Genomic DNA, 22065 nt, shown 5'->3' with positions numbered 1-22065 from the left:
TGCAGTAAATGAAAGAGAAAGTGTTCCAAGAGGACCCAAAAAACTTCATATAGAGTACATAGAAATAGATGATATAACTGGGGATACAAGACCAAGTTTGTGAGCTCATTTTTGTATTTTGAAAATTAGGAAATCAAAGGAAAATAAATAAAAGGAGATTCTCTAGTATCCTGTCATATATGCATAACTGTTCTCTTTGCATTATAAATAAATAATGCATGTATAGACAATATAAAAGGTCTTTTTAGGCATTTTATCATATATATATATATATATATATATATATATATATATATATATATTAAGTTAATTAAATTTTATAATAACTATAGTCATGTCAATAAAGATTTCTGAATATTTGTAAAAAAAATTAAACTTACAGTACATGTCTATTAAACTCCTATATTATTTACTAAGATTTAGTCGCATAGGATGGCCAATTAACAAGGAGTAGTGATACCCTCACAAAATGTAAAAAGAAAGAAAAAAAAAATCAATGGCTGTTATGTGTCTACAATATTTACTTTTCCCTCTGCCTGTTTCCTTTCTTTTTTGAAGGGTTATGCAGCCTCAATTTGTCTTTTGGACTGACTTGATCCTCTTTGCCCTTGAGTACAAGAAAACTCCAACAAGTGCAAGCCCAGTTCCTGTAGTACAATGCACACCACAAGAAAAGAGAGAGAAGTTAAGTTGTGGCAATTTTAGTTCACATATGTGCTTGAGACTGCAAACTGCAAAGTGAACAAGACATGCAGCAAAAGATTTGTGGGGCATATATTATATATAATAGGCCATGAGAGACTTACCAAGTGTGTTAACGGGTGAGACAGGAATTTGGAAGAATATAACTGAAGAAACAATGACAACCACACGCTTCACACAGTTTCCAACAGAGTGGGTCACAGGTGACACCATCTGTAATATCATATATGATACCTGCCACCAAATGCATTTATTTAGCTCCAAGAAATTTGATAAAAATTCAATAAATTTACTATCTAAATTTTTTTTTTTTTTATTATATGATATTTTAAAATTTTTATTTTTGATATCTATTATTAATTTCAATCCATTAAATAATAATGTGACAAATTAACAGAATATCATGTTATTTTTTAACAGACTTAAACTAACACCAAATATAAAAATGAAAAATTTAAAAATATCAAATACTAAAATAAAATGAAAAATTTAAAAATATCAAATACTAAAATAAAATTAACTAATATGTAATGTCACTTACTTAATGTGACTAGTTTGGGCACCTAGTGAGGTTATTATATCATTAACATTAAAGAAGTGATTTAGTTTAAATTTTAAGCGTATCTTATAAACCACAAATTAATAACATGATCAAGTATAAACATATACACAAGAAGGTTAACGACATACTATTTAATATTGATTATTAAAAATTATAAAATTATAAAAAAAAATATTTATTAAAGAATATATTAGGCCCACAAAATTTTATATTTTTTAATAAATTTTAATCCATTGAAATGAGTGTACGTGGTTACCACTTACCTGTCAAAATTCAAAAATGTTACATAGAACATGTTACAAGAGTCGAGAATAATGAATTTTGATTTTATAATAGTTCAATCATGGACTAAAATCTCTGGGGAAAATGACAATCTACCGACAACTTTTTATAAGGGCACATGTTATGGCAGCATTCAAAATAATTTGGAAGCTCAGAAATGAACCAGAGGAGAAAATTTTGCAAAGGAAAAAGCACAAAGGACTCAAGAGAAGAGGAGCTAGAAGTTGGTTAATTCAAAATTTCTAATGAAATACAAAAGCTAGAAATTAAGTTTGGAAAATCAAAGGGTCACAATCAAGCAAAATACAGCTCACGATGAGAAAATTGTACAGGTAGGGTACAAAAAATCCCATGCATGATGACAATCTTAAAAATAGAAAATTTCAAGTATTAGAACAAAAATAATCATTGCCTTGCAGATAAATAAGCACTTGTGAGAAGAAAAAAAAAGAAACTAAATAAACTTTTTTCCAAGCTAACATGTAAAAATTTTCTCATATTATCTTTTCCAAAAGTTGATTTTAACTTATATATAAATTAATTTTAACTTATAGGTGGTTGTGTAAAAATTTATTACAGAATCTAAGTAGAAAATCATATTATTCACATCATAAAAAATATATATTTGAAGGCCTTACCTGCTGGTATGCATGGAAGCAAAAAGCAGCAAGAACTGATCTGACACATAGCTCTCTGACATTCAGCCCTTGACTTGCCTGTATAGGAATGAAAAGCATAATACATGTTAAGCAGATTTTTCTCTTCCTAAATTACCTAAGGAAAATTTTTGGCAAAGAGCATATAACTTTAAAAATAAAAATAGAACTGTATACATACAGCAGATTGCAAGTATGAAGGAGAAAACTTGACACCCTCCACAAGAATAGCACATGGGACCAACAACAGAAAGGAAATGATAGTTATAACTGAGTAGAGATTGATATTGTCCAAAGTTTCCTGTCAGGAACATGCTTCAAATGATGAGCCTTATTTACAGAATATTGTAAAAAGAGTTCCAATAAGTAAAGTACTAATTAGTTTCACATATGGTTGTCCAAAATATCTGATTTTACCTTATTTGATGAAAATTATTTCCAAAATATTTTTTATTTAATTAATATTTTAAATTTTCAGTGATTTCTTTGATTCTCGTGATATCAACTACATGAATTAGTTATTTTTTTACTTATATTTGAGTCTAGAAAGAATATAAATAGGCGTGTGCACATGCACATACATACATGCAAGCAACAACTTCATTTTGTAACTGTCAATAAGTTACTTGCACTATGCAGATCTGGGGAAGTTCTTTACCTCTTCATTAGTCATCAGTTTTTTGCTCAAAACGTTCCGCGATTGATTAGTAACGTTAGATGCCATAGCAGTAGTGAATCCAATCCTTTTTTGAGACAGAACATGTCAAAACTCTAGAATCAATACTACTACTCCAACAAATATTCAAAATTGTTCCTAAAGGAGCTCTGTGCCTGCAACAGTTTTAGTTTGATAATTACCAATTGAAAGAGACTTCAGTCATTGATGCCAGTGCCACTCCACCTACTACTGGTACAAGGGAAGAAACCACCCAGAAAGTAGGCATCTGTTCATTTAATTATCAAAACTGAAGGTCAGAACACCAAAACAATTAGATTATTCTGAATTTTGACATGAATGAGTAGCATAGGATGTATAAGCATTTGCATTGACCATCACAATATGCAAAAGAGCACTTTTATACTCATTTAATCCAAATTATTATTATGTGCGATAAATTTATTAACTTTATCATGACTATTTTAGAAGTCACTTTTATCATAATTTCTTATTGGTTGACATGTAAATTTTTTACTCTTAAGACATAGAAATTGAACTCTTATATAATTTATATTTCATTCATGACATCTACATTCTATATAATTCACACAGTCAAAATAACACTAAGAACACTAAGAAAAGTATATATTCAGACTAAAGATAAGTTAACACAAGGGGCATGTCCGCCAACCATTCTAGGCAAAGTAGGTTTAAAGTTACCTCCAAGTCCTACTTCTGATGTTGTCTTGAATTTTTTTGAGTGATGACACTATCCAATTCTAACAACTATGCTCTCACCATAACCATACTTATCTGCCTATAATTGCTTATAAAGATGGAGCCTCCATATTCTTATGTCAAAAAATTTATCAATTATATCTTACAAGATCATGGATCAATTTAAAGGTCTTACAAATGACATTTATGATTCAAGAATGTAAGGTCCATAAGCCCTCTAATTTCATTTCTCTCAGCCATCCAGACAGAGAAATGCAGGACTAGGATAAAATTACATGGTATATAGCAAGACGTGTAGGGGTAAAGTACGAGTACCTGGAACATATACGGGTACAAAATACCATAGTTTTAAAAAATCTAAGACATGGGCATGTTAATATTCAATTTTAAAATAAAACAACACAAGGTTAAATAAAGATAAAAAATATATATAATTTTTGGAATATATCATAATATAAATTGAGTAAATAGATTATCATGAAACCTTAATAGAAATTAACAAAAATTGGTAAGGATGATTTGGCCTAATTGAATAAGAAGACAAACATGAGAAACTGAAAGAAAAGAGGACACGTGTGTTTGCTTTAAATTTCATTGAAAGTGAATCACACTCCAAGACAAGATCAAATGGTTAGGATTGAAAGTTGCCCAAAATCTCAATCACTTTCGATGACAGCAACAAGGCTGCCATTCAACCTCCGTTGGCTGTCACAAATGGTAAACTAACCAGAGTTGTTTTAATTAAAATTTAATAAATTTGATTTTGATGGAATTGGTTTTAAACTATGATACAAATTACCAAGTGGATAATACCAAAGAAAAACTATTAAGGGATCTAGCTCTTGATTGGACAGTGTGTGAAAGCGTGTGAATTCCATTCATATGAATAAAAAAAGTTATAATACAATTTTCTGAATAAATTAATATAAATAACACTCATATTGAAAAAGTGCAAGAATATCTAATCTTAACAGAAAAAACTATCATTTTTTAGAAAAAATTATTAGGTATAGTTTAAACCGTTACATGAACGTGGTCTCGACTCATTCTTATGTATTCAAGTTTTTTAATTTATGAGAAAAAAATTAATAATACTTAATTATGTTATGTACAAATTACAAGGAAAAAATAAAGTCAAGACTTGAACATTACCTCACCCAGTAAAAGGGCAGAAAGAACTACAGTGAAGAAAGGCTCCATAGCTTTGATTGTGTGAGTGAAAGATACAGCAACCTTGCCAAGACTAATGTTGGTCAAGAGGTTTCCCATTGTGTGAGCCACAGCCAGTGGAAGGATTGCTGCAAACTGTGAACACAAATATAATTATAATTTATAAATTAATAATTTGAAATTAGAGTGATTACCCCACCAAATTAATGAACCACCCCTTTTTCACCACACAATTCAAAATACCTGTGAACCACTGATGCTTGGTCTGGGATGGAGATTCAAAGTCCAGACTAGATTAATAACCAACGATGCAAAGCCAAATTGAAATGCTGTAATTGTTGCTGGAAATGGATAGACTTTTAGAACCTAATAGACAATCATCAGTGCATGCAATTGAGAACAACCAAAAGAGAGTTTAAAGGAAAGGAGAAAAGGAGAAAAAGAAAAAGTAATTCTTAAAGCAAAACCTATGTTTGAAACTTCAAATTTTACCCTCCAAAATTAGAAGACTTCAAATTTTACCCACTAAAAACACTTAAACAATTACATCTATTTTTTCCCTAAAATTAATGTCTCTTTTCCTTAGAGAAATTATTAGATAGTTCTAAATCATCACATGTCCATCATCTCTGTTAATATTTACATGACATGTGTTCAAATTTTTTAATTTATGAGGAAAAAAAACTAAAAACACTTGATTTCGTGTCATATAGATTGATGAAAAGTATGATGGTCCTAAGCACCCAACAATTTCTGCCTCCCCACACTCTCACCCCAGATACTAATAATTGCAAAAATTGAGTCTTGTTTTTGTCTCCAAATGGTGGGTGTGGATGAAAATGAATAAGTAGAACGTACCTGTTTGTTGTAGATGTTGTAGTAGATGTTCAAAAGGTACCAAGTTGCAAACATGGCCCCAAGCTGAAGAGTTTTTAAGAAATCACTAGTTTTGGCTGGTTCATCACTTCTAGCATCAGGTATAGAGGAAGCAGCAAGGACCCTGAAAGATGCAATTTTTGAAGTGGAAATGAGAAAGGGAGAAGATTTTGTGGCACTGGGGAGCAAAGGAGAAGAAGGGCATGATGAAAGTCCATTGATGGAATGAGAGAGTTTATTATTGGATTTGGTTATGTTGTGGTTTGGAAGATGTGGAGAGTGTGATGAGGAGAAAGAAAGAAGGGTGTGCATTTTGGGGGAGACAGAGGCTAACAAAGAGAGAGAATAAGGAGACATAGCCAACGTTGTTGCATGGAGAGTGAAGAGATTCTTCCACCAGACAGTGTAGTGTTGTGTAGGAAATAGGAATGTTCTTTCAGATTCTGAGGAGAAACCACACCAAATGAAAGGTTGATAATGTAGCAAATAGCTATATATGATGGGTAATGCACCGTTAATTGGTGAAACGTAACTAAATACATAAATAAATTAAGAAAACTTAGACTTTGAGAATTTTTTTTTAATTATGTTATTGGTATGGACTAATTTCTATTAAAAAATCTAACTGATTTTTAGTGAATTTTTTTTTATTTTAAGCATTTTCATTCACACAAAATTTAAATAAGAAACTTTATTTAAAGAGATCAATTCTAATATTTCAACGATTTTTTTGTTAAAACTTAAAAGTATACATTATTAATCATGGTGTCTCTTAACAGAATTGTTATTTGGGGGTCATCCTCATTATTGAATTTTTTTTAGGAATTATTGAATGGTTTGGGAGTTATATAATCTGGTCAAATCACATATTTGCTTTAAAAATAGAGTTAATCAACATAAAAAAAAAATAGAGTCAATAGCATGTATGAAGATTGACATGAAGAAATATGAAGATTAAATGTAAATATTTTAAAATAAAATTATCAAAATTTATTTACATAAAAATCAAGATGATGAATAAGATTGCACATCTCACATTCCATTGAAAATCACATCATGAGAGAGAGAAAAATCTTTCAAGAATTTATTTGCATTATCTCAAATATATATATATAGATAGATATATTCATTTTAGTTCAATTATCATTAAAGAAATAATTACTTTATGCTTGTGAAAGAAGCTCTTTGAAAAAACACATTTTTATCAAAATAAAATAATTTATTTTTTTCAAACAAAATAAAATAATCTAAATACTCATCAATTATACATGTTTATTTATCGTAGTAAATTGTTTTACCAAAATTAACCTAAATACGCACAAGTATTAGATAACATGTCTTCTAGAAAATGTAAAGGAAAAAAAAACACGTCTGAAAGATGGTGCAAGTTAATTAGGAAATATATTTAAAGTTTTTAACGTCATTTAGTTTGATAAATAAGTAAACAACTTAAAAAAATAATGCAAATGCCCACGACTTCAATATTTGTTTTTTAAATTATTATGTTATAGGTGTAAAACATTTTTTTAATTTTACCAGTAATTAATATTCACCGAATAACTTGATTAACTGTCTTTAATAAAAAAAAAAAATCTTTGAATCACATTATTTTATTTATAAGAACTCAAAATCATAATTAAAAGATGTGCACCCAATTTTATTCCAACCAACAAGAATGTTCTTCCAGAACCTAAAAAATTAATAAACAAAATCGACCACGTTTCACTCGCTTTCCGCACCACTCTGTTAAAGTTAAAAGAATGCGTGAGAAGATTTGAGGCTGATATCGTCGCAGAACAAACCCAACAAGGACCACACTTTGCAAATTTGGATTTGTTAGAGTAATTGTTTCACTTACAACAATTATTTGCATTGTAGCTAATTATCTATGTGGTGTAGTAGAGATATATATTGAGAATACCCAATTAATTAATTAATAATGTTATAAAGAGGTGACTGGTTGAAAATGAATTTGAGAAAGCAACAATGCTTGTATGCATTAGAGAACCAACAATTTTGAGTTACAAGTATTTGTACGTATATGAACTAAGTGTACAAAGAAAGTTGTGAGGTTTCAACCACTAAAATGAACACGAGTGTTTGCTTTCTATTCACTTGGTAGGCCATGCCTACAACAAGGTAATGGTGGAACGAAAGTGAGAGTGAGAATGAACTTTATTTGAAGTTCAAGATAATTGGTATTGAAATTTCTACACCAGGTTTCAATTTTCAAGCTTCTTAAGAGATGCTACAGTACTGATATATTTTTTAAAAAGTAAGTAGTATATACATCGACAGCATAAAGAGTTCATATAGTTATATAATCATATGTAATAAGTTTTTTTAACTTTAATAATATTTATGCTAAAAATAGTTTTGATAAAAATTAGGTTAAATGTCATTTTTTCTCCATTGTGTTTTAGTTTTTTTTTATGATATATTAAGTTTTAAAAATTTTATTTTAATACATTAAATTTTAAAAAAATTATTTTAATTTTTTATATTTTTATATTTTCATCTCTCGATCATTTCTTTTTGTTTTACGTTAGAAACGTTAGTCGTCTGTCATTATTTTAAATTTTGATGGGACACTAAATATAAATAAATTAATTAACTTAAAATAGCGGCGGCTAAAATAATTAATTCTTTTAAAATTTAGGGAAATGCTAATGTTTAATGAGAGTTAGACGTGTACAAAAATGGATGAACGCCTTTAATTGGCCAGTTTATATTAGATCACCCTTTGATCTCTGTTAAATATAAATAATTATTTGTGCCTTGTTTTAAGAAAAAAATTGCACATATACTTTTGTATAATTGGTGCAAATAGTCTTTCTTACTGAATAGCAGTTCCTTTTAATTCATGGTATCTATGAATAGATTTAAGTAAGCTTTTATGAATGGGTAAAATTGTTAGGGTTGATCTTGTCAAAATTTCACGTAAATAATATCTATCTAATTCGAATAGTATGGTAAACCTTAATTTATAGCTACACAACTTGATTAATTGCCACATGAAAATAAGATTGACAGGATTATATAGAGTTGACCCACTTAACCCATGGGTTAAAGTGATTTGATTAAGTTTACTTTTTTTATACCAAAAATTATTTATTAATATTCAAAAAATAGTTTATTGCGTGAAAAATCCTAAGTTGCTCTTTTTATCTTTTCTTTCTTCAACCCATTGAGTCTGCCGTGTTGTTTCTCCTCTCCTCCCAACATACCAATCAGCTGCTAATGTGAATGGTCCAGTGCATACCAATGACAATCTTGAATTGTCGGTGTCTCAACCTGGCTTCTTGCTTAATGTTTTATTTTAGGTTTGGGATATATCCACAATTAAGGGTGAAAATGAACTTTTTAAGTAAGTTTAACGGTAAATAGTGAATTTTATCCATGAACATATAATTTGCTGACAAATATGTCGCTGGAAGATAAAAATATAAAATTTAGTTCCCGAAAGTGTAAAAAGTGTGATAAATATATCTGGTAGTTAACTTTCGTCCGTTACCTTTAATAAAATAGTCTACGTGATACAGAGAGACAAATTTTTTAGTGAAATAATTGTTAACTTGGTCATCTCATTTTCAGCATAAGGACATATTTGTCATATAATATTTTTTGAATTTTCGTTTTCCCACTACGCTGAGAAATGTGTCCTTCAAAAAAAATTTAGGTTCCAAAAATGTAAAATGTGTGACAAATATATACAAACATTAATAGTAGATTGTGACTAATTATTATAATTTTAAAAAAAATTATAATGATTGTGACAAAAATTTTTTTAACAAACTTGTAAATTAAATTAAGTCTAAAAGAAAAAAGAATACTCATTTTTATAAACTATAAATATTTTTTTTGCACTTTCATGCTTGATGAAATGTTCAAGTAAAAAAATGTTTATTATAAAGCATTATAGTTAAATTAGATTCATGAATAATTTTTAGAAAAAATTGTACTTGCAATGACACTTTTAATTTGTAAAAAACACTCACCTCCTTTGGAATGATTTTTTTTTAAGGTTATGATTTTTTAAATGATCAGTCAATAAAAAATAATTATGTATAATTTTAAAAAAATTAAAAATCAACAAACTTTTATTATAATTTGTAATTTGATGTTATTGCATATACTAATAAACATTCATATTTTATTATGAAAAATTTATTAAAAAAACTATTAAATAAATAATGTTTGATTAAACAGAAACAATGATTTTCTTATCGTTTTATCGTAATTTTTTTTTATTTTTTTCTATGTTGATAGCATTTATTCGAGAGTTAATAATCAAATGATTGATTTTTTTTTTGTAGTTGAAGAAAAGAAGAATTTGCCAAAGTAATAAAAATTCACTTCCATTAATAATATTTTATGTATGTCTCGACCGTTGATGAAGGTTTAAAATTATATAACGAAAACAGATACTTACTGGTGTGATGTAACTCTCTCAAAATTTTGTCACAATCATTATAAAATTTTTAAAATTATAATAATTAGTCACAATTTATTATTAACGTCCGGATATATTTGTCACACTTTTTACACTTTCGAAGACTAAATTTTGCATTTTTATCTTTTACGGACGCATTTGTCAGTGGAGTGAGAAGACGAAAAGTCAAAAAAATATTATATGACAAATATGCTCCTATGTTGGCAATTAGAGATGATCACGTTGTCAATCATTTCAGTGACAAATTTGTTCTTTTGTGTCATGTAGGTTATTTTATTAATGGTGACCGACGAAAGTTAATAGTCGAATATATTTATCGTACTTTTTACACTTTCGAAGACTAAAATTTGTATTTTCATTTTGTAGGGACGCATTTGTCAGGGATTTACACATTTAGGGACAAAAGTGATTATTTACTCAAAGTCTAATGTGATATGTTTTATATTTTATAACTGGACTTGTTGTATGTATTTTTAGGCTTGAGTTTGACTTTTGTAAAAACTTATCGAATTCGTTAGTCCATTAAAGACTTGCTTCATATTAAGAAGTATAAAAAATTTATTTTTTAAAAAAAACAAATATTTTCATTAAAAATAATAAAACAATTTTAAATGACAAGATATGAACATAATTGATCAACAAACATTACATATGACATACTATCAAAGTCTTTTAAATCTCACAAAAAATAAATAATTCATATTTTTATTATCCATCTATACTTATATGAATTAACATATTTCAAACATTATTTAAAATAATTTAAATAGTGAAAATACTAAAATAACCTCCCGAGTATCCATCCTACTTTCTTCCCAATACAGAATACGACAAGGTTAGGTTTGTTGGTGGAGTTTCTCTCCTTCCTAATTCAGAACTGAAATCCAAAACCAATACTGCCTAAGCCTTTAAGGGAAATCGAGTATGTACCTACCATTCCAACCACTCATTGGCCTCAAGCTTTTGTTCTGTTCTTCATTTATATTTTATCCAACCTGATGCTTCTTTCTTGTCATTGTATCAGGGAATGAGTGAGTATTTATGCTGAACATAATTACTTTTTTCTTCCCAACATCAGGGCAACACTTCAAAGTTCAAACCGTGAGCTGCAACAATGTGAAAACGATGGATATTCGAAAACCTCCCAAAATATTGTGGCATTTCAACCCAAATGCCTTTTTACTATAAAAAAAAAAACCCACATAAAGAGTTCCTAAAAAAGCCATCAAATTCACAATAAAAACATGATCCGTCATCTGCATTATTCACATCAAAATTTTGTACTTTCCTAATTCAGCTGGTCCATACTCACGGATTTTTACCGTTTTAAATAACTATGATGGTGGTGTGTAAGAATGGGACAGCCAGTGGCCAAAAAAGACTATGAATCAATTATCAAACTGTTATGACCCCCAACCAATTAGGATTTTCTTGACAATTAGTCAAATACTCCTAAATTCTAATTAGTTAAATACCCCCACGATTCCAACCCACATCAATATCACAAGCCAAAGAATTAAGCACCCTTCAAACCTATTGTTCAGCTTTCAGAGTTATCATTAGCCCTTACTAACTTTTAAAATTCATGAAAAAAAATTATTTTATCACTTGATTCAAACCCATTAGAGCCTTTCTCTTCAATGTGTTTTCTAAGTCAAAATAAATAGATGATAGAATCATGATTTCACATGTAAAATCTAACTAGAAATTATGATGCGAAATCATATTTTTATTATATTACATAAAATCAAACTATTTTTTTTTTTGATTTGTTTGAACATTTTTTTGCAAACAGATTTTTGTGGTTTATGTTTTTGAAATCAAATCAAACCGAACCAAATTAATTATAATCTTGACACTTATATTACTTCAGTGATATGTGTGTTTTATGTATATATTACTTAAATTTTACAGTATTTTTATCATATAACGTATATGAATTTATATAATATATGTCACTTTTTTTAGATAACTCTTTTAAAATATGTTTGGTTTTAAATTAATGAAGATCTAGGATGTTAATAAGTTTGATGAATTCTTATTAACAATTTTTTTGATGTAATTTAATTAAAAAGTTGAAAAGAGAGTATATAAATTATATTGAAATAATATTTTAATAAAAATGGTAAAAATCAAACCGAAATCACAAAATATTTATTTGATTTGATTTGAATTTTATTTTAAATAAAAATTAAATGAAATCAAACCATATGTATTTTTTAAGTTTGGTGTAAGTGATTTTTTTATGAAAAATCGAACCAATCCCCCTGAAGTTAAGTACTAATTCTTAATTTAATGTGTAATAAAAATTGGAATACATGTTTTTCTTTATTATTAACTTAAATTGTTAAACCCTAAACCCTACCACTGGACTCTGCTCAGCAAGTGTTATACCCTACGAGCTGCGTGGCACACTCTTCACTCCCTTTCACGGTTGCCAATGAGGAGAACGAACACACTCCTCCGCACCTTGCCGCACTTCCTCACATGGCGCGCCTTCCGCTTCCGCACCTTCGCCACCACCAAGCACCTCGAGACCTTCACGGAGCAATTCGAAATCGGCTCGAGCGTGATCACGCTCGAGACCGGCAAGATCGCTCGCTTCGCCAACGCCGCCGTCGTTTTGGCAATGGAAAACACCAACGTCCTCTCCACCGTCACCGCCTCTAAAGCCAACGACGCCGTTCGCGATTTCTTACCTCTCACCGTAAGTGCCTCTGCCTTTTGTTGTACTATTCCGTTCGTTCGTTTCCAAAAGGCGCGGCGGTGATGAAAACGTCGATTATAATGACAGGTGGATTATCAAGAGAAGCAATTCGCGCAAGGCGTGATTCCGACTTCGTTCATGCGGAGGGAAGGTGCTCCGAGAGAGCGTGAGCTCTTGTGTGGTCGAATCATCGACCGGCCAATTCGGCCGTTGTTTCCACCGGGATTTTACCACGAGGTTCAGGTGTGTAATGTTGCTATTATTATTTATCTAACACTTCACGAGTTTTTAATTGTTTTGCACCGAAAATGTATAGAGTTTTTACAATGCCAACTAATTAGAATTCATCATAAGTAAAACTTTTAAGCTTGGTTTTATACTATCAACTATGTTAGGTATTACTTTTAAGGTAGTTATTGTAAAAGTCAATCAACTTATCATACATGTGAATTTCTTGGGATGACATTGTAAAAACTTATTAGGCTATTTACTCTTAGTTGAATTTTTATGCACTGTCATTGTAGAAATTTTTGGTGAACTAATTAGAAATCATTAGTAGTTATTATAAATTTACTATATGGCAATGTGTAATTGGATGATAGTGGATAAAACTTACACCGAAAGTGTGTTCTAATTAAATTCCTTACTTTTTGTTCTATTTTTATTTGTGATGTTCTTATTCCTAATAGAAAAGAAGGAATGTCTCACTCTTAGGTAATGGCGAGTGTTCTTTCTTCCGATGGAAAACAAGATACGGATGTGTTAGCAGCTAATGCAACTTCAGCTGCTCTTATGTTATCAGATATTCCTTGGGGTGGTCCCATTGGAATGGTTCGAATTGGTAGGATATGTGGACAGTTTATAGTAAATCCTACCATGGATGAGGTAATTTTGAATGAACTGCATTGTTTAAAGAGATTATGTGATTTTTTCTGTTGGAAATCGGTTTGTGTAACTTAATTAGAATGTGCTTTGTTAATGAGCAGGCTTGATTGGTTGAATTGCATTCTTGTCAGTCCTCTTATTGGTTCTAATTGTGGCATTGCAGCTTAAGTTAAGTGATCTTAACTTGGTGTATGCTTGTACAAAGGACAAAACTTTGATGATTGATGTGCAAGCTCGTGAGATATCTGATAAAGACCTAGAAGCTGGGTTAAGACTGGCTCACCCAGAGGTGACTTTCGAAGTTGTTACTTGTTTTATTTTTTTGGTAATTGAATTTTATTGAGATGCATTGCTATTTGTTCAGGCTGTTAAGTATATTGAACCTCAAATCAGACTTGCTGCTAAAGCTGGCAAATCTAAGAAGGAATACAAATTGTCAATGCTGTCTGACAATACAATGGAGAAAGTTCGTAATATAGCAGAGGCACCAATCGAAGCAGTTTTTACCAATCCTAGCTATGGAAAGGTGTTCCATTCTTACTCTCTTCTTTTGTTGTTTTTTATATTTTGCAAAAGTTAGATGCTCTGCTCGCTCATTATACTTTTGGATTTTTATATTTTTTATCAGTTTGAACGTGGAGAAGCATTAGAAAATATTGCACAAGATGTAAAGAGAGTGCTCGAAGAAGAAGGTGATGAAGAAAGCTTAAAAGTCTTGTCAAAGGCAGTAGATACTGTGAGGAAGAAGGTATGGAGCATTGTGATAAGTTTATTAGAGATTTAGAGACTAAGATGCTTAATTTTTTCAGTGAGGAAGAATATGCTATCCTTAATTAATCACTCTTAAATTTTACCATTTTATACAAAATGAGAGATGTTATAAATTCTGTATCTGGCCATAGGTAAAGGGGGTAATAAGTATTTCACTGTAAGATTATGAGTAGGTAACACATATCAAAGGATCACTTGGGCTATTGTTGGGGTAAAATAGAAAGTAATAAAAAAAATTGGTCTAATTCAATATTTCTTCCTGTGAGACATTGATCTAATTCATCATCTTCTAAAGCTTCCAAAGAAACAAAAACTACTTTTGTCATAAAATATTTAGTGCTAAACTTGAATATGAATGTAGAAAGAAGATTTTATTTGCACTAGGTAAAATATATTCCCCTCTTCTCTCTAATCTGGTGTAGCTTGTAGCTATATTATTCTGATTTACCATTATGAAGATACCTTAAAAACTTGTATTTTTGTATAATTATTCACTTGGCATGTAAAGAAAATTGATGATTGGCTATATGTTATTAAGAGTTATTACTGGTTGTGTTATCTCTAAATATTTAATTCTTAACAACTATTCTGTGTGTGTCCTTGTCATGTTAGTTTCAAATGTGCTTGTTGAAGATTGGTGTTTATATTTTCATACGTTATAGGTGGTTCGTAAAAGAATTATTGCAGAAGGATACAGACTTGATGGAAGACAGCTCGATGAAGTAAGGCCTTTGTATTGTGAAGCTGGATATGTTTCCATGTTACATGGATCTGCACTATTTTCCCGTGGAGAGACACAGGTAAAATATATTTTGTTTTTTTTGCTGTTATTTGTTGAAAGTTAGATAATTGTGATGATGTGAAATAACCATTTTATTTTCTGAGGGGTTTCAGTTCCATCTGTGGTGATATGTGTTGATGTTGATGCCATGGACAGGTCTTATGTACAGTAACACTTGGAGCACCTACAGATGCTCAACGCTTGGAATCTGTAGTCGGTCCTCCAACAAAGCGATTTATGCTTCACTATAGTTTTCCTCCCTTCTGCATAAATGAAGTTGGTAAACGTGGTGGTCTGAACAGGCGTGAAGTTGGTCATGGTAAATGACTAAGACTATCCATAATTTATGAAGATCTCCCGTATTTGGAAAAATGGCTCCCCCCCAAATTATAATTTCTTTTCATAACATTTCCCTTCAAAATGTCAATTCATAACAGATTAGTGCCTGTTTTTATTTGTTTGAAAGAAAAAATGTTTTAATCAAAGACAAGTTTGAAAATTGATAATAATTAATGTTTATTGAAAAAAATGAAAACTTCAAAAAATATTTTTAAGTGTCCTTTCTCAAGTTATATTCCCTCTGTTTATTTTCATCTGCCACTTTGAAAGATAGTATACAAATTGAGGAATGATTCCCGCTATTATATCACTCTCTTTTATGATTAGTGTGCAAAATATTTAAGAACTAGATAGAGATAAAGGTTTAATTGAAAAGAAGGTGATTAATGTTGTCTTTAACTTCTAAAAGGACAAATAAACTGGAAAAAAATGTATATGCTAATGCATCCTTAGTTTAAGACATTATTATCGGAATGCTTCCTCATTACATTAAAAATGAGCATTGTGGCCCCAGAACAGAACTGGAAGATTTTTATCTATTTGGACATTTAATTAATTATCCAATCTGGGGATCTTGGTGTGGAGGCTTGGGCTATTGCTATCTGAGGGGGAACAAGAGAAATCTATAAAAGACTGGATCTCCTATCATCTCAGAGATTGACTTTTGCTGCTGATCCATGTCTATATGTTGTTTGTGGTGATGGATGCTTCTTTTTGGATTGAATGAATGGCAAAATAAAAAGTTGAGACGTAATTGGTGGGGGGAGAGAGTAAATTAATGTGAAACAAGATTATATGCAATATTGCATTCAAATTCAATCCAAAAAGGCCATGTAGTGAAATTTGATGTCTCACTATATGAAAGTATTGGGTATAGATTCAATAGGAATGTAAAAAAGGCTTGAAAAGTGATGAACAACACAACCTTGATCTACCATCCTATGTTGATAGGGGCTCAGAAATTATCAATTGAAAGGAAAAAAATAAAAAGATTTATATGAAAGAACAAAGTTACTTCACAACAATTGACTTCTCTTGGTTTGGGCTTGTTTTAACATAAGCCCCAGCTATATAAAAGATAATAAACAGATGACGAAATAAGGATATTTGTTTTGGAAACCAGAAAGAAACAGTGTTCTTAATAATCCTAAGTAATTGTTTTTTTGGCTTCACCAATCTAAAGTTCATTAATTAAAGAGCTTAGCTTTTAATGTTGTTTTACTTTTGTAGGAACTCTTGCTGAGAAAGCTCTTCTTGCTGTTTTGCCCCCTGAAGATGATTTTCCATATACTGTTCGTGTCAACTCTGAAGTCATGGCTTCAGATGGTTCGACATCAATGGCAACTGTATGTGGAGGTACACTTTCAACCCACAATAATACATATGTGATGCCATTTTATGATCTTAATTAATTCACATTTAAGCTTCAGAAAATTGAATATTTTTTTTATATCTTTCTTGCTGATGAAGTTTAATTGATTTAGATGGTGACATATAAGTATCCACTTTTTTTTATAAAAGAATTATTATTAGAAAAATAGAATGTCAAAATAAAAGTATGATGTAAGTTGTAACTTGTAACCAGGTGTGCAAACAGAACTACAGAAGAATAGAGAGACATGAAATTTAATGTAATTTGATCAGCTGCAAATAACAGGCCAATGTCCATGGGCAAAATTGAGAGGAAATTCACTGTGATTCTTTCTGTTTTGTAGGTAGTATGGCTTTGATGGATGCTGGCATTCCTGTACGTGAACATGTTGCTGGGGTTTCTGTGGGTCTTGTCAGTGAGCTTGATCCATCCACTGGCGAAATAGCAGATTATCGTATCTTGACTGATATTCTGGTATATTCCAAAACTTGTTGAGTTATATCATTTCGTATGATGTGTGTTTGAGTAATATCTGGTTAAAATTTATATTTTACTACTAATTTATCAACTACCTACTCTCAAGTTGTTACTCAGGGTATTTTATTATCTTTTTGAATAATAACTTGTGTCAATATTTTTTAATGATTTCTATGTTTATAATGACAATATATTTTCAACTTAAATAATGATGTTAAAAAAATAATGAATATTGTTTGCATATCTGTTAAGAATATATAATTTAATATAGTTACATTCTGATACTCTAGTATGCTACTTTTGACTTTGAAATATGTATTTTAATAATATTGCATATTTGCCTCCACTTTTCATGGTTTGTGTGTTTCAGTGATTCTATATTACTTAGTAAAGAGGAAGATGTTGAACAGAAAAAAAGATTATTGATTTCATGAAAAAAGTATTAATTTTAATTTTTCTAAGGGCTTGGAAGACCATCTGGGTGACATAGACTTCAAGATTGCTGGAACTCGAAAAGGAGTTACGGCTATTCAATTGGATATAAAACCAGCAGGGATTCCTCTGGATATCGTATGTGAATGTTTAGAACCTGCACACAAAGCTCGTCTTCAAATTCTTGATCACATGGAACAAGAAATCAATGTACCTCGTAACAAGAATGACAGTACTTCTCCACGACTAGGTTGAGATTCTTAACTTTTCAAGTTAGGTTCCTTGATAAAGTATGATACCCTGAAGTTTGAAATTTATTGTTGATGATGCAGCCACCTTAAAGTACAACAATGATGCTCTTCGTCGCCTAATTGGACCAATGGGTGCTCTAAAGAGAAAAATGGAAGAGGAAACAGGTCAATTAAACTTTCAAGTTTCTTTTTAAGTGCTTTAACAATTTTCTATTGTGTCCATGGTTTACATATAAATGCAGTGTTTAAGTTTGAGGATCACTTTTATTTTACTAAAACAGTTTTTGGCTCCTAAATATGAACATTCTTTCGAAAGAGTTTTTGCATGCTGTGGTATATATTATGTATACTTTGAGTAACATAACACATTTACTGAACATGTTATTATGTGCTACAATCAGGTGCACGGATGTCTGTAGGTGATGGAACACTTACAATAGTTGCTAAGAATCAATCTGTAATGGACAAAATACTAGAAAAGGTATTTCTTCCATTCTGTTGAACCATTATTTTTTTTATCCAATTGTGCTTTATGTTTGGAGTTTTATTCTCATAGTTGTACGGAGATAATTGTCTGTCCTATATCAGGAATTGATCTGCTGATAATGTCATGAAGCAATGCTTTTCTTAAGAATTAAGATTTCTCTTGTAAATCATTTTAATCTATATATTTGTTCATATATACTGGAAACATACTCTCTGCTTGTCGAGACTGGCATATCACTCCCACTTGGTGCAACTCTCAGGCATTGAGTCGTCTGTTAAGTTCACTTTTTGTTCATATAAATGCTAATTCCTGCATATATTAATGATAAATGGGGAAATATTTACCCTCATTTTTCCTTGTGGCTGTCATACTGAAGTTCAACCTTCTTGTTTGTCAGATTGATTTTATTGTGGGCCGTCAAATTGAAGTTGGAGGCATCTACACAGGTATTGTCACCACTATAAAAGAGTATGGAGCTTTTGTGGAGTTTAATGGTGGCCAGCAGGGCCTACTCCACATTTCTGAGTTGTCACATGAACCGGTATGTATGGTTTTAATTATTTTAATTGCTTATCATTAAGAGTCATGTGTCAGGTCTGCTATTAACAGGCATAGCAATTTCTATGTATTAATTTGTCTTTAATAAATGTGCATCCTTAGGTTTCCCAAGTTTCAGAGGTTGTCTCTGTTGGCCAGAAGCTGTCTTTGATGTGCATAGGCCAAGATGTTCATGGTAACATTAAATTATCCCTTAAAGCAACTTCGCCTCGTCCTGGAGGATTGGAGACTAATGATGCAGTTGAAGAATCTGTTGCATCTGCAAAAGAAACAGCCAACATTTGGGCACCAGTTGGGAATGTGTCTAGTACACAAGAACAAAATTCTGCTCATGAGTTGTCTTTAGGCAATCTTGAGTTGGGTAATGCAAAATCCCAAACCTCCCAAGTTCCGGTAATTTTAATACGCAGTGCTGCAGAGTGCGATGAAGAGGAGAAATCATCCAGCTTGAATCTGTCTTCAAAAAGTCCTCATGTAGATAATGGGGTACAATTGGATCGCAAGTCAAAATCTCGATCTCAAAATGCAAAATCTCGTAGATCTCAAGATGTTGATGCTCCATCTTCTCATTCAGGTCCCTTGCCTTATAAGAAGTCGAAACCTTCAATGCAGAAAGAGTCAAAATCTGATATTCAAAAGCCAAAAGGGGATGCGCAGGAACCTAAAGATAAGGTAACTGCAGAAGATCTGAAACTCGGAACTCAAGTAACTGCCAAAGTCTCTCAAATTCGTGCACATGGGTTAGTGTTGGACTTGGGTGGAGGACTTCGAGGAATGTACCGGTTTGAGGTAGGAGTCATGTTTGTATCCTCTTTTCTCATGATTTCATGTTGAGCAGATATTCTCTAGTCATTTGGCATTTATCATACATTATCTGTTTCTCAATGGAATTGCTTTGCTGATCAGTCATACACACAAGTTCACAGACTTAAAAATTGATGTCTTTTTTCTTCTTGTTTTCCATAATATTGATCTATTTTTCTTTGTAGCATTACTTCAGAGACAAACTCGAATTCCTTTAACTTCTAAAACCCACACCACTATTATTTAATTGTATTTATTCTCTTCCTCTTCATGTATCATCGCCTAACCAACTTTTTCATCTGCATCATGAACCATCCAATTCACTTGCTAACCTATTCTTGTTTTGTCATGCAGGAAAATAACAAAAGGGACTTTAAAATAGGCGATGAGATGCGAGTTGTGTGCTCAAGCTTTTCTAGCAAGGGAATTCCAGTATTGTCTTTTGTGAATGATCAATAACTTCCTAATGGTAATTCCTTTCATTAGAGAGCCCATGGATTTATATTCCCATGGTTTGGAAAAAAGTTCTTCAAGCAGTGTAAGTAACACCAATGGTTTTACTGAAAATCTGGTATTCGGTGACGCTTATTAACATCAATTTGACCAATGGTTTTACTATGGACGCTTATTAACATCAATTAACGGTATGAAGCTTGGGAAAGCTGTTGGAAAATGGGGTCTTTGAGATGCTTGATGCAAGTTTGCCATCATGACTTCCATTTCACACTTAGACATTGAGTGGTGAACGTCCATAGTATTTGATATAAATGTGTAAGGGCTATTCTTCATTGATCTTCGCTGGGTTTTGACGCCCAAGTTGATTTAACATATGTTGATTAAATTAAATGGTGTGGCAACTGTTGTGGGGACTAGAGTTTACCATATTCACGACCTAGCTGTCAATACCATTGCTTACACTGAAGGAATTCCAAACCCCCATTTATTTGAATGATTTTTTTGGCTGTCATCTCATTTCGTTTTTAATTGGTATCCTCAACATTTAAATGTATGACTCATCTAAGCCTTTAAATTTTGGACATTAGTATGTTATTATTCTCAGTTCCCCCGAGTTTTATTGTTTTTCTTATTCATGGTATTGTGGTTTATATACATTGAGAGGGGGCATCTTGTATCACAGTGGAAAAAAGGATTGTTACAGTTAAAAAAATATTGATAGAAGTGGTTCGAACCACTTCCATTTATTTATCAATCTTTCTTAATTAATTAAAGTGTGGTAATGAGTATGAGAACGTACATGGGAAAGGATACAAGTATTAAATACTACCTTTGTGGGTATGGGTCGGGTATAATAGTCTTTTTTTTTTTAAATTACATGTATGGGAATCTAGTACCCTATCCATTGCCAATTTGCCTTTCCAATTCATGATTCAAAAATGATGACTTTGATTTATTGTTTATTTTTTGTCTCTTATTCGTGTAGACATGCATGACTAACTTTTTTAGTTAATTTAAAAGTTACATGGATAATTTTGAAAAGTAATTACACAGACGTTAAAACAATCTTCCATTGACGTTTTTTAATGTTTTTTTTAGTTAAAAGATCCTCACCCTAATGACCTAATTATTTGCAAAGTCTATGTGATTGGTAGATAATTTTGCTCCTTAAAAACGTAATCATGGTTCGATTTCTGATTCATGCTAAGAAAAAATATTTACTAAAAGACAAATATTTTTATTACTAGGATTTTAACATAAAAGTCTAAATGACACTAGTTATCTATTTTTCAGTTAATTATTACATCTTGGGAGCTACGAATGACAACTCTTGAATTAATCACTTCAAATTTTGACCCTAACTAAACAGCATAACCAAATTCTGAACTCCAGCAAAATGAGTATGCCCTCATTATTTTACAGTTATAACATATCATTATACTTCTATAAGCTAGTCAACTCTGTACTCTTGAGTCAAAAACCACAAAAGTCAGAAACAGTAACTTATTTAAATCTTTCACGCTAAGTCAAAATGCTTTTACGCATTTATAGCTGGGGTATATGGCCAAAACTAGTGGGTTGGTCCGTATAATTTATTTTGTGAGTTAGGAACAGTAAAAATATAGACTAGTTGTGGTTTTTTTCGGCT

At 31.1% G+C, this 22065-nt stretch overlaps 2 protein-coding genes across 2 annotated transcripts; one reads left to right on the top strand and one right to left on the bottom strand.

Moving 5' to 3' along the window:
• Positions 1 to 411: 411 nt before the first annotated feature.
• Positions 412 to 6105, bottom strand: LOC100819280 (phosphoenolpyruvate/phosphate translocator 2, chloroplastic-like). The gene is made up of 9 exons (NM_001255280.2): positions 5627 to 6105; positions 5012 to 5134; positions 4751 to 4903; positions 3061 to 3146; positions 2861 to 2945; positions 2384 to 2503; positions 2185 to 2262; positions 807 to 936; positions 412 to 647 (listed from the first exon to the last, which is right to left on the bottom strand). Exons 1-9 carry the CDS (start codon positions 5999 to 6001, stop codon positions 571 to 573), a joined length of 1227 nt encoding a protein of 408 aa, NP_001242209.2. The 5' UTR covers positions 6002 to 6105; the 3' UTR covers positions 412 to 570.
• Positions 6106 to 12469: 6364 nt separating this feature from the next.
• Positions 12470 to 21020, top strand: LOC100816982 (polyribonucleotide nucleotidyltransferase 2, mitochondrial). The gene is made up of 16 exons (XM_003554761.5): positions 12470 to 12804; positions 12892 to 13047; positions 13519 to 13689; positions 13853 to 13978; positions 14054 to 14215; positions 14318 to 14437; positions 15123 to 15260; positions 15398 to 15560; positions 16811 to 16936; positions 17296 to 17426; positions 17892 to 18111; positions 18194 to 18277; positions 18514 to 18593; positions 18997 to 19140; positions 19260 to 19946; positions 20316 to 21020. The coding sequence occupies exons 1-16, from the start codon at positions 12538 to 12540 to the stop codon at positions 20418 to 20420; spliced, it is 2880 nt and encodes a 959-aa protein (XP_003554809.1). The 5' UTR covers positions 12470 to 12537; the 3' UTR covers positions 20421 to 21020.
• The last annotated feature ends 1045 nt before the right edge of the window (positions 21021 to 22065 follow it).

The sequence above is a fragment of the Glycine max genome, chromosome 19, assembly GCF_000004515.6.
Source record: "Glycine max cultivar Williams 82 chromosome 19, Glycine_max_v4.0, whole genome shotgun sequence".
In the NCBI taxonomy this organism is placed as follows: Eukaryota; Viridiplantae; Streptophyta; class Magnoliopsida; order Fabales; family Fabaceae; genus Glycine; species Glycine max.
Note: the sequence above shows the minus strand (reverse complement) of the source record. Positions and strands in the feature narration are given on the sequence as shown.

Coding starts and splice junctions, on each gene's coding strand:
- LOC100819280 (NM_001255280.2), bottom strand. CDS start 6,001: ATGTCTCCTTATTCTCTCTCTTTGTTAGCCTCTGTCTCCCCCAAAATG. Junction 5,135..5,626: donor ACAACATCTACAACAAACAG/GTACGTTCTACT, acceptor ATTGTCTATTAG/GTTCTAAAAGTCTATCCATT. Junction 648..806: donor CTCACCCGTTAACACACTTG/GTAAGTCTCTCA, acceptor ATTGTACTACAG/GAACTGGGCTTGCACTTGTT.
- LOC100816982 (XM_003554761.5), top strand. CDS start 12,538: ATGAGGAGAACGAACACACTCCTCCGCACCTTGCCGCACTTCCTCACA. Junction 14,216..14,317: donor CCAATCCTAGCTATGGAAAG/GTGTTCCATTCT, acceptor ATTTTTTATCAG/TTTGAACGTGGAGAAGCATT. Junction 18,278..18,513: donor AAAAATGGAAGAGGAAACAG/GTCAATTAAACT, acceptor TGCTACAATCAG/GTGCACGGATGTCTGTAGGT.